The sequence below is a fragment of the Peromyscus leucopus genome, chromosome 20 (genome assembly GCF_004664715.2).
Source record: "Peromyscus leucopus breed LL Stock chromosome 20, UCI_PerLeu_2.1, whole genome shotgun sequence".
Taxonomy (NCBI): domain Eukaryota; kingdom Metazoa; phylum Chordata; class Mammalia; order Rodentia; family Cricetidae; genus Peromyscus; species Peromyscus leucopus.
The window spans coordinates 58,307,358-58,319,848 of record NC_051080.1 but is presented as its reverse complement, the minus strand read 5'-3'; the positions used below and the strand labels follow the sequence as shown (position 1 = coordinate 58,319,848).

Genomic DNA, 12,491 nt, shown 5'->3' with positions numbered 1-12,491 from the left:
CCCAAGTGCTGGGTTTAAAGGCGTTGTGCCACCACATCCCGGCTCTGAATTTTCTCTCTCTCTCTTTTTTTTTTTTTTTTATTATTTTTTCATTTCATTACTTTTGAATACTGCGTGAAGGAATACTTACTGCAAAAATAAGGAATAGGGAAAAAAAATCACTTGAATGTAGAGAATTACTTAAAATGGTTTGTTTCAACTGATGCGGTAGTCTGCAGACTTCATATGTATTTCAGAATTGCATGTCGTAGGTCAGCATGATTTGTAGGGAACGTACAAACAACGCGCGTGCGCAGAGTTATTGGAGCCCCGCGGGAGGAGGAGAAACCCCCGGGGAGGCGTGGCTCTACCCTGGCGACTCTTCCAGACCCCGCCCCTTAGACCTGCCGACGACGTCACGAAGTTCGTCATTCCGCTTCCGGGGCCCCACGCTTCTCTTTCTTCCTGTCTGGCTGGGAACATGGCGTCGCGCAAGGAAGGCACCGGCTCCAGCGCCCCCTCCTCCGGCTCCGCGGGCGGCGCGGTGGGGAAGGGCAAAGGCAAAGGCGGCTCTGGAGACTCAGCCGTGAAGCAGGTGCAGATCGACGGCCTGGTGAGTGCGGCTCCTGGCCACAGGCCCACGCGGGCTCCAGGTCCCCGCCGGGCGCGCTTCCTGCCGCTTACCCCGCGAGGAGGCTGACCGCGCTCTCCCCTCAGCATCCTCTCCTTCATCTTCAGTTTCGCTCGAAAGACACCACAGCCGTCCCTGTTTTCTAACGAGAGAGCTGGGTGCTGAGCAGAGGGACGGGAACAGGGCTATGTGACAGATGTGCCTGGTCTTGGTTTTAGATGCTCAGGAGAGGGAGGAAGGGCTGGTTACAACCAGTTGACAGTTGTGCTGAGAAGGATTAAGGATTTAGGACCCTGTTCAGGGATCTAGGAAGGGGAGAGAGAGCGAAGGAAACGCCTTGGCTTCCCGGAGAGGCTTTTGACAAGTGCATTCTCGGGAGATTTGCTAGTTATCGTGCTTTTGAGCTGTAGTTCAGCACTTTCCCTGGAATTGCGGAGCTGGGGTAGATTCTTAGGCAGTGTTCAGTCTGAATAACAAAAAGCCGTAGAAAATAGTATGTTTCTGATTAAGGCTCATGAACTAGGGCATCTGTGGAAGCTTGGGATAAGGGAACGGACGGAACAGAAGAGATGAGAATCTAAATGATGTGGGTTTCTAAGCTTTAGGAGCGTACCTCCTGCAGGGTGTGGTGGCACATGGCCTTACTCCCAGCACTGGTGAGGCACAGACAAATCTCCGCGAGTTTGAGGCCACCTGAGGCTAAGATCCACACCCCCTCAGAAAAAAGAAAAACAAAAGAAAAAGGCATTCTCATTGCCTTTTTTCAAAAGCACACTTACCTCTCAAAGCACATTTCTAGGTATTTTCCATTAGCTAAGACACATATCATAGGGATTTTAAAATGCATGTGAAAATTGGGATTGCAGCTGGCAGTGTACTGTGTAAGTGGAAGTCATTAGTAATTTCACTTTGTTTAATAGAGCACGATGGGCTTGGTCTTCTCAGTTCTGCCATCTGCCAACTCTATGGCCTTGAGAAAGTTAGTGTTTTTTCAGCCTCACTTACCTCATGTATTCAGATGGGAGTGAGAAGTAGTTATATATTGGTGTATCGTTTAGATTATGTGAAAACGCTTTGTGTGGTGACCTGTTGTGAGCATGTGAAACTGTTAGTCGTGGTTATTGGTTTTTTTTTTTTTTATTTATTATGTACAGAAGAGGGCACCAGATCTCATTACAGATGGTTGTGAGCCACCATGTGGGTGCTGGGAATTGAACTCAGGACCTCTGGAAGAGCAGTCAGTGCTCTTAACCTCTGAGCCATCTCTCCAGCCCCCAGTCGTGGTTATTGTTGACTGTAATATCTGAGTTTGAAAGATGCAGGGAAGAGCTTTGGAAAGCTTTATCCCCGTGCTGTTTAAATGTCGCTTGTGTGATACTTTGAAAAAGCAATGCTGTCTCTTTTGTTTAGCTGACAGTTTCAGCTTTCGATGGCTTTTTTGAAGCAGATGCCTTCAGGAATAAATAATACATTTTCAAAGATTGCAGATTAGTTGGTAGGTGGACTTGAATTGTGGAAGTACCAGTTAACCACTTGGAAAATGTTTTAAACACTTGGAAAATGCTTTAAGTCTTCAGAACTTATGCTTTACTGACTTTGCGTGTGTTTTGAAACCACTCTTTGAATCACTTGGTTTCTAGAGTTGTAAAAAGGCAACAGGTAGGTGTTATCTGTTTGGTGGATGTAACTACAAATAAATATTTTGGGACTTGGGCAGGACATGGCGGTACACACCTGTAACCCCAGCACTTGGGAGGGTGCAGTGGGATGCTGGGGAGTTGTTTGTCAATCTGGGCTACATAGTGAGACTGTCAAAAAGAGAGAATAAGACATACTTTTAGGGCAGTCTTGAAACTGTTGAGCTGTCTACCGTGGAACAGTGAGTGATACAGGCTCAGGCAACAGTGCCAGGGTGCCTTAAGAAATATGAAGCAATAAGATTGCTGCAGGTGGAAACAGATAGGGCCATTTGAGTTCAACAAGCAGGCAGTGGGCCTAGGAAGATCAAGGCACTTGTTTTGGATTTCTGTATTCACATACCACTGTTTTTTAATCTGGAAACTGACTAATGCCCTTCAGGAGATTGGATTAAAAGTTTATAATTTACTATGAAGATATACTTTTCAGTGACAGATACTCATGTCTTCAATCAACAGGGCCTCTTTTAATTATCAGGTTTCCTGGCAAATCATACTGAGAACTAGAAGCTTATGAGTGACCCCAAATGAATCATAAAAAGGAACACTCAGGTGGTTAAGGGTCTTTACTTGCTGAGCCATCGTGCTGGCCCTTAGTTCAAATCTTGATATCCCTTTTAGTGATATCTTAATTTTTTTCTCATTCACTTAATTTAAAAGTTCATGTCGTAGCTCCGTTCATTAGGTGATTTCAGTGAATTCAAGGCCCACCAAGGTGTAGTTTTGCTGCTTGTATTCTTGGTTTGTGTTCAGGTTTGTCTCCTGTTCTTCCCACACTTTGTCCAGAAGGGATGTTTCAGTTACCTGTGGCCAGTAAGCCATTTCCTGACTCGGTCCTGCAGTTTGTCTTCTGCCGGGAGCCATCCCCGGCGGCGGTGGTGGACAGGTCTGCAGAGGATGTAAGGAGTCAGCTGGGAAAGGAAGTCAGCAAGGCCTTGGTGATCGGGAGAATCTTGCAGCCTGGCTGACTAGCAGCCAGAGTGCTTCTTTATTTATACAGAATTTAGTAAGCAGAGATACATCCATTATGTTCCAAAACATAGATCATATCATTTTTGGTTTTGAACATGTGTTTCACTTTTTTGCTCATCTTTTAGTTATCATTAATAAATTATGACAGAACAGTTATCATTTCCAATCATTTCCCCTCAAGTTTTGACATCATTAATAAACGGAGTTATCATTCTTACTCATTAACCCCATAACCCAATTTTTTGAGAATCTAGAGGCATATGACAGCCTGTCTCAGGCTGGTAGCTTTGGTTGCTTCAAGGACACTAGACTAAAACAAAATCTTCAAGCCACCCTGGGCATTTTGCCATGTCCCAAGCAGTGTATTATTAATTCTTAATGGTCAGAGTTCCCAGGAAAAATCCTGAGGCCAAAGCTACTGCAGTTATTATTAAAATTCTGGCATACTACAGTGTTCATATTTATATCTTTATAGAATTTGTCTATATGTTTAATCCTGGCATTCTGTTGTTCCTTGGTCATATGACATTATAGTGGCTCTGCATGAGCTAACTTTTCTAAGAGAGGGAGGACCTGATGACATCTCATTCTTGTTGGTTTTTCAAGACAGGGTTTCTCTGTGTAGTTTTGGTGCCTGTCCTGGATCTCACTCTACAGATCAGGCTAGCCTCGAACTCACAGAGATCCGCCTGGCTTTACCTCCCAAGTGCTGGGATTAAAGGCGTGCACCACCACCACCACCACCACCACCACCACCACCACCACCACCACCACCCGCTGACATCTCATTCTTTTATCATCTTTTCACTCCATACTTTGCTCATCAATATGTCTCTGTAGGGCAGAACTGTGTGCCATGTAGTTGTCTGAGTGTACAATGGGAAGAGGCTTGTAATCTGAACTGTGGCCAACTCCTCTAGTTCACTGAATCTTGTTGACCTTTTTGAGATTTCTTTGTTTTGATTATCTTGTTCCTGTGTAAGTACAGAGACAGATGTTTCAAGAATGTCTCATAGCCTCATGAGGAGACCTCTGGCTTCTTTATGTGTCACAACCTCCAAGGCATAAGGAAGACTTTCAAGTAGATAAGGATATTTCCCTAAGGGGGGAGGGTAGTATGTTCAGGATTTTCCTGGGGAAGCTTAGAAGCAGCATTCCTGGGAGAAGGCATAAATGATTCATAAGAAATTTCCCCTCAATCCAATATCCACAAATTGTTCAAATATTAAAAGTGTCAAGTATGCAACAGGTGGAGATGAAAACCAAAGGTGGCACGGCAGCCATCATGAGGCTCAGTTTTGCTGATCTTTGTCAAGCAGCTGTGCTGGCTTTATGATTTCTGCCATTCCATCCAGATGTGGCTGCGCCAGTCTCCCTTTGTGTATGGTGTACCTCTTTACTTCCTTGTCATGTACAGTGTTGCCAAATGTGACTTAATAGAGTTATGCTTTTAATCTCTAGTTTAATTTGAATCTGTATACTTCAGTTATGTTCTGTTCTAGATTCATTTAGTAAAATCTTGGATTACCTATATTTTTGTTTGTTTCTTTGTTTTTTGAAAAAGGGTCTTTCTGTGTAGTTTTGACTATCCTGGAACTAACTAGACCAGGATGGCCTCGAACTCAGAAAGATTCACTTGCCTCTGCCTCCCCACCACACCCAGCTATGGATTACCAATCCTTAGTGACATCTAGTTCTGCCGGATGCTGGTTGTGTTGATGAGCAAGGTAGACACTCTAATCCCACTACCATGACTATACCACACTATACCGTGACTACCATAGGCATGGATGAACTCAGATATTTCCTTACTGATTATGTTTGCTTCTGGCACATTACTGGTGGCTACAGCCAGTTAATATTACCCTTAGGAATATAAGCTCTTGATCATATTGAAGGATAATTCGTAAGAATGACATGGTATATTTCAAATATATTTCTTTTTTTTTTTTTGGTTTTTTGAGACAGGGTTTCTCTATGTAGCTTTGCGCCTTTCCTGGAACTCACTTGGTAGCCCAGGCTGGCCTGGAACTCACAGAGATCCGCCTGCCTCTGCCTCCCAAGTGCTGGGATTAAAGGCGTGTGCCACCACCGCCCCGGCTCAAATATATTTCTATAATAAATGTATTCTCATGGAATTTAGATGCCTTGAGTAGTTTACCTCTCTGGTTGGCTTTTGCTGTTGAGTTTATCTGCCTCTTACCTCTTGGATTTCTAACTTCATTTTTGTGAATGTAAGACTATTTAAGGAATGAATCATTAGAATTATTTCTAACCTTCTAGGGTAAGTGTATCTGAGCGAAGATTAAGAATGCAGTCTGGAGCTGGAGAGATGGCTCAGCGGTTAACAGTCCTGGCTGATCTTCAGAGGACCTGGGTTCAGTTCCTAGCACCCACATGGCAGCTCACCACTGTCTGTAATCGCAACTCCAGAAGTTCTAACACTGTCACATAGACAAACATGCAAGCAGATATATCAATGCACATTAAAAAAAAAAAAATACAGTCTGATATCTTGACTGCTTAGATTTTTTTCTTTAGCAAGAAAAGATGTTAATTCCAGGAGCTGATAGGATTAATATTATTTGGAATATGTGTGTGTGTGTACGTACACACACACACACACACACACACACACACACACTTCTCCCATGATATGCATATGAAGCTGGTAGCTTTTCAAAGACATAACAGTAAATTATCCGAGAGCTTGAACTCGTCGTATGTTGCCACCTTTCATTCTGTCTTCCATTACTATAGCTGCTTCATATGTTTTAAAGATTTCATTGGTGTCCCTTTTTATGAGCCAAGTGCTGTTAAAAGATTTGTGTGTAGGTGGTGTGGGTAAACTAGAGATCACCATTGAACATCTTTCTCAATAATTCTCCACCTTAATATTTTTCTTTATTTTTAAAAATCTCATGTGCATACAATGAGTGTGATCCTATCTACCCTCCTTTTCCCTTTTCAACCATCCCCAACTACTTCCAGCATGCCCTCCTTCCAACGTCTAAGTTAATGTTCTTTTGTTCTCTTCTGCTTTTTCTTCTTTCTTTCTCTATTCCTCCTTTTATTATTTATTTATTTATTTATTTATTTATTTATTTATTTATTTATTTATTTATTTTTTGGGTAATCCACTAAGTTCAGTTAGTACTGCTATATGGGCATGGATTTGGGGTCATTACTGGAGCTTTGGCTTCTGAGATCAGAAGAGATCGGGCACGTTCAGGGTGGTATGGCCGTAGACTACTGGAGCTTTGGAATCCTACTAGTGGCCACCCTCAAAAAGGACTGACTTTCCCTTCCCCAGTGACTGTCCACTGCCAAGAGTTCCTTAGTGTGGGGTGGGGATGCCTATCCCATCTATGCCAGGCTTTTGGCTGGCTTGATCTTGTGCAGGTAACCTCAGCTTCTGTGTGTTCATGACTGTGATAGACACAACATGTCCAGAAGAAGTGTCTTGCAATACTCCATCCTATCCTTTGTCCCTTACTTTCTTTCCCCTTCCTCCTCTGTGATGGTCCCAGAACCTCACTGGTAGTGGGGTTAGTATAGCTGTCCCATTTTAGAGCTGAACATTTATTCAGCCTTGAAGTCTTACACTTTGACCAGTTATGCATCTCTCTGTTGACCACTGTCTACTACAGAAAAGCACCAGTTACCAAGGTTGAGAGCAGCTCAGGTCTATGGGTATAAGCATAATTTTAATTATTTATGTTTTTGAGACAGGGTCTTATATAGCCCTTGGTTAGCCTGGAACTCGCTGTGTAGATCAGGCTGGCCTCCAACACATAGCAGTCCACCTGTCTCTGTCTCCTAATTGTTGGGATTAAAGGTGTATACCACCATTTCTGGCCGAGCATACATTTTTAGGGGGCAAGTTGACCATATCCATTCAGCAAAGTGGCAAAAGCAGGTTCTGCTTTAGGGTTTTGACCAGTATTACGGTATCAGGCATTAAATTTGTGCCTGTGGAGCAGGTCTCTAATACACTCAGAAAGCAGTTAGTTACCCCATAAAAGTTATGCTACTGTCTTACCAGTAGGCATGCCTTGTCTATCAGGTTGGTGCAGCATGTGGGGTGCAGTAAGACTGTTGGTGTCTTTCCTCCCCTAGCAGCTTGTCCACTTCATACTTCAAAACTAGGCCTCTGAAGTGGCCCTGGGACTTGCTGAAAGTTATGCTGACTGGCCTGGACTAGGATGTCAGACGCCAACACCAAGCCTGGCTTTTTAGGTGAGGTCTGCAGAATTTAGGTCCTCCTCACTCAAGCTTGTGTGCCAAACACTTTTCCAGGTGAGCTTTCTTCCCCAGCTCCTATTCTAAGTGTAGTCTACACATGCTCCTTAACAGCGGTGTTTCCTCCCCATAAACCTATGGTAAATTGAGGATATTGGAAGTAGAGTTGTGTTTCAGCCGAGAATGGTGGCCCTCATCTGTAATCCCAGCATTTGGGGTGGAGGTAGAAGGATCAGGAGTTCAAAGTCATTTCCAGGTACATAGCAATTTGTGACCAGGTGAGCTACATGAGATCCCACTGTCATCACTTACTCACTCTCTACTCCTCACACGTGGGAGTTGGGGCACCTGCTGCTAGCTAGTATTAGAAGTACTGTATTGCATGCCATTAATCCACAAGAAGACCAAAATTCACAATTACAGGTTCATTTTTGACTGCTTTCACACCATGGTAAGGTCAACAGTTTTAAGGAGGACATTATAAAGGCCAGCTTTAGTGTTTATTGTATTGAGTAGATTTAGTACTCTCAGATAGAAATGACAGCTATCTTCATATAAATGAGGGAACTAAAACACAGATGATGGGCCTTGATATAAAGTGGGGAAATAATTCCTATTTAGAACAGTGGTTCTCAACATGTGGGTCATGACCCCTTTGGAGGTCAAATGATCCTTTCACAGAGGTCACCTAAGACCATTGGAAAACATAGATATTTATATTATGAGTTGTAACAGTAGCAAAATTATAGTTATGAAGTAGTAATAAATAATTTATGTTTGAGGGTCACCACAACTGTATTAAAGGGTCACAGCGTTAGGAAGATTGAGAACCACTGATTTAGAAATTATGTACAGAATAATGTGTTCCTTGTTCAGTTGTTAGAGAACAGTTTTCCAAAAATTTGGTCTCTTCTGTGTGAGATTTTTTTGACTCTTTTCATGTGCCTTAGGTAGTTCCTTAGAAGAATGCCTCTGATTTTAGCAGTTATATGAGATCTGAATATGTTTGCTTTTTCTGATGATGAAAGAGCAGAGTGCAGTGTAGCTCACATACCTATCTTACAGGTTTGATTTCTTTCACTAAAACTAAAAGGTCTGAAACAGATACTAACATATGCCAGAGTATTACAGTGGTAATTCAGCTTACATAGTCAGAATATGAAGCTTTTACCACTTGTGTTGGAATATCAGCTAAATACTTATTTAAAATTTTATTTTCTTCCCAGGTAAAGTATCATTAGTACTCACTGGATCCTGAGATTGTGTGAGGTTTGGTTTTGGACTTGTTGGGCCTTCTCTTATCTCCATCTACAACCTCTTTTATTATGTGATAGGCAGCTACTTACCTGTGACAGAACCCATAAAATACAGTTTTTATGAAGAGAAGCTCTGTACATTCATTGTAAGAGAGTTGTGGAGAAATCACAAAGAAGAGAATTAATTTGGGTTAGCTCACACTCTTTAAATTTGGGTTATTGTTGTAGCATTTTTCGTATTTTTAAATAAATATGTAGAGTTGAAGTTAGTTAGCGGTGATTCATGTTTCTGATCTTGCTGAGCACGCTGCTCCATTGCTTTCCTCAGTGCTCACACAGTGTAGTTGAGTCTCCCACCTGCAGAGTGTTCCAGGCTGTTTATTGGCTTCAGTGCCAAATGACTGTACAGTTCTTAAAAAAAATCTTACTCTACTTTTAAAATTAAGTGTTCACATTAGTACACTTGCTGCATTAATGCAATTGATTTCTGTTATTAGGATTCCACTCTGCCTAAATCACTCAAGTATGTAGCTGAAGTTTTTCTGGTCCTGCCTGGGCCCTGCTTATAAAACAACCACACAGAGGCTTAATATTAATTAAAACTGTTTGGCCATTAGCTAAGGCCTACTACTGACTAGCTCCTACACTCAAACTCAGCCCATTTTTGTTAATCTATAAGTCGCCACGTGTTCCTTGGCTTTGCCTGTGTGCCATTACATGTTGCTCCCTGGATAGTGGGTTGGCGTCTCCTGGCTTAGCCTTCCTCTTCCCAGAATTCTCCTTGTCTTCTTATCATGCCTACAATTCCTGCCTGGCTACTGGCCAATCAGCTTTTTATTAAACCAGTGTACAAAAGCATTATTCCACAGCACAAGCATATGGACATCTTTGATTCCTAGAGGGTTTCCTTAGAATCTCTGAAGATCACTTCTTAGCTCTCTGAGTTATAACTGTACTGCCCATGTTTTCCTTTCTAGATCTCCTTTCCCATCTATTGCAAAAACCTTACACAAGTTGTCTTACAGACTATATTGTATAATTGGCTGTCACAGACAGTGCTGTTGAGTAAACTTTCTTATGTGATGACTGTAGCCCTAAAACTAAAAACCCTGTGGAAAAATCACCATTACATCCAGAGCAGACTCGCTTCACTGTGTACAATTTAAATTTCTCTTTCCTTTTTGGAGAGAAGACGACCCTCACTTCACATTCTATTCTACATGGGCATTACATACTCATCAGCTCATTCAGAAGTACTCCTTGAATAAGAAAATGAGCTTACTATAGTATATTCCCCCCTTCTTGAGACAGGGTCTCTCCTTGTAGCCTTGGCTATTCTGGAACTCTCTTTGTAGACTAGGCTGGGCCCAAACTCAGATCCCCCTTCCTCTGTCTCTTGAGTGCTGAGATTAAAGGCATGTTCCTCCATGCCTGGTTTATAGTATATTTTTATATGTTGGAAACAGAAGGTTTGTTAACCTGCATTCTCTTTGCACAGAGTAATTAATATGTGCACATAGAACACAGACCATGAGAAAAGTTTTCAGGTAAAGAAACTGAACCACCTGTTTCCATCCATCCTTCCCAGGCAGCCATAATTAATTACTCTTTAATGTTCTCTACCTTTCCCCTGGGCCTACTTTAGTGAGTACTGAAGCATTTGATAATCTTAGTGCTCCCGAATTCCAGAACAGCCTTTTAAGTAAGTAGTGGTCATTGCACCTGAATGCACTGTAGTATTTTAAGGAATAGACATTTTATAACAGTTCTGGAATGTTATTTATTAATTTATTGCTTTGTATGAGAGAAGAAATAAATTTTGTTCTAGATAAGCTTTTCTGTCACTAATTTTACTTGAGAATAATTACCCTCCAGCTACACCTGGGAAAAATTACAGTTGTTACATGTGATACTGTAAAAACTTGTGAATTAAGCATCCATGTTCGTTAACATGTAATTGTCTTGTATGCTTGAACATTTGGTTGTACCATTTATTGTGTTCCGTGTGACTAATTGTAGGGCCAGAGAACTGTTGGTAGGTCTAGAATTTCTGGAAGTTGCCCTTCCATTCTTTTTCACAGTAATTAGGTGATTTAACTTTAAAAATGTGAACCATCAGTGAGCATTAGATCCCAGAGAATAATCCTGAAACATGTTCTTTCAAGATGAACTATTATAGAGGTGATATTGATGAGCTATAGTGGAGCATTGTTTCGGGCACAATAACTACCCCCACCATTGGAGTGACTTAGGTTTCATTCACATCAAAACTTAACAGCAATGATTTAAATCCCATTTATTCTTTGACTCAGCCAGTTGTGAAATGGAACTCCTCTCCCACTTGAGCTGTAAAATGTGTTAAATTTAAGACTAATGCAGCTTTCTGCTTTTTGAATTTACATTTTGGCAATAACTACCTTCTTTGTTCAGTGTTAGAAAAAATGGTCTAGGCTTAACCAAATAACAAAACTGCCAAGTTCACAGATCTGACAGTGAAAGAAGCCAGGATTAAGTGAAAGTCTAGATACTGACTTTATAGAAGATGCTAAAGGGAGATTTTGTGATATTACAGTTTCTTTGAGAATAAAATTCTTCCACAGTAATAGCTGTTCTTTGACAGAGATGTGAGAAGTTCAGGCAATAGGCCTTACCTCCCAGAAGCTGCAGAACCAGAGGAAAGCCAGCTAGGAATTATGCATCCTGCCTGAGCTCTTCAACCCGCCAGTGCCCCATGCAGCATGGGCTCTCCTGCTTTGCTTTGAACTTTTAAGGAACATCTACCCCTCCTCTGTTTCAGTTCAGAAAGGGGAGGCCTCCCATGGGTATCAACAAAGCATGGTGTATCAAGGTACAGTAAGACTAAGCACCTCCCCTTGTCTTAAGGCTGGATGAGGTGATCCAGTGTGAGGAATAGGGTCCCAAGAGCCAGCCAAAGTGTTAGGGACAGCCCCTGCTCCCATTGTTTGGAGTCCCACAAGTAGACCAAGCTACACAACTGACACAACTGTCATGTATATGAAGAGGGCCTAGGTTGGTCTCATGCAGGCTCCACGGATGTTAGTTCAGACTCTGAATTCCTATGAGCAAGGTTAGTTGTTTCTTTGGGGTTTCTTGTGATATCCTTGACCCCTCTGGCTCACTTCAGCAGGATTCCCTGAGCTCTGGCCTAATGTTTGGCTCTGGGTCTCTGCATCTGCTTCTGTCAGTTACTGACTGAATGAAGGTTCTCTGATGACAATTGGGATAGTCACCAGGTTCAGGTGACTATTGCTAAGGAGTCTTAGCTGGGGTCATCCTTATAGACTTGTAGGAGTTTTCCTTGTATCAGGTTTCTACCTGACTCTGAAATGCCTGCCCCCTTCCAATCATCTCTTTCAGTACTCTCCTCCTGCATTCACCCTGTCCCTCAAATTTCCATTGCCACCTGCCCCCAGTCCACCCAGGAGATTTTTTATTTCTTCTTCCCAGGGAGATCCATGCATTTTTCCTTGGGGCCTTCTTATTACCTAGCCTCTGGGTCTGTGGATTGTAGCATAGTTATCCTTTGCAGCTAATATCCACTTTGGAGTGAATATATACCACATTTATCTTTCTGGGTCTGTGTTACCTCACTCTGGATGATTTTTTTTTCCTAGTTCCACCCATTTGTCTTCAGATTTCCTGTTATTGTTTTAAACAGCTGAGCAATATACTCCATTGTGTATTAAGGAACTC

The 12,491-nt window shown here is 42.1% G+C and overlaps 1 protein-coding gene across 1 annotated transcript in view; it reads left to right on the top strand.

The window, feature by feature from the left end:
- Positions 1–430: 430 nt before the first annotated feature.
- Eif3h (eukaryotic translation initiation factor 3 subunit H) overlaps positions 431–12,491 on the top strand; it is an 86,214-nt gene continuing 74,153 nt past the window's right edge. Inside the window, exon 1 of the mRNA XM_028867921.2 lies at positions 431–592. Within this exon, the coding sequence (XP_028723754.1) occupies positions 461–592 (132 nt within the window). The 5' untranslated portion in view covers positions 431–460. The remainder of the gene's footprint in view (positions 593–12,491) is intronic.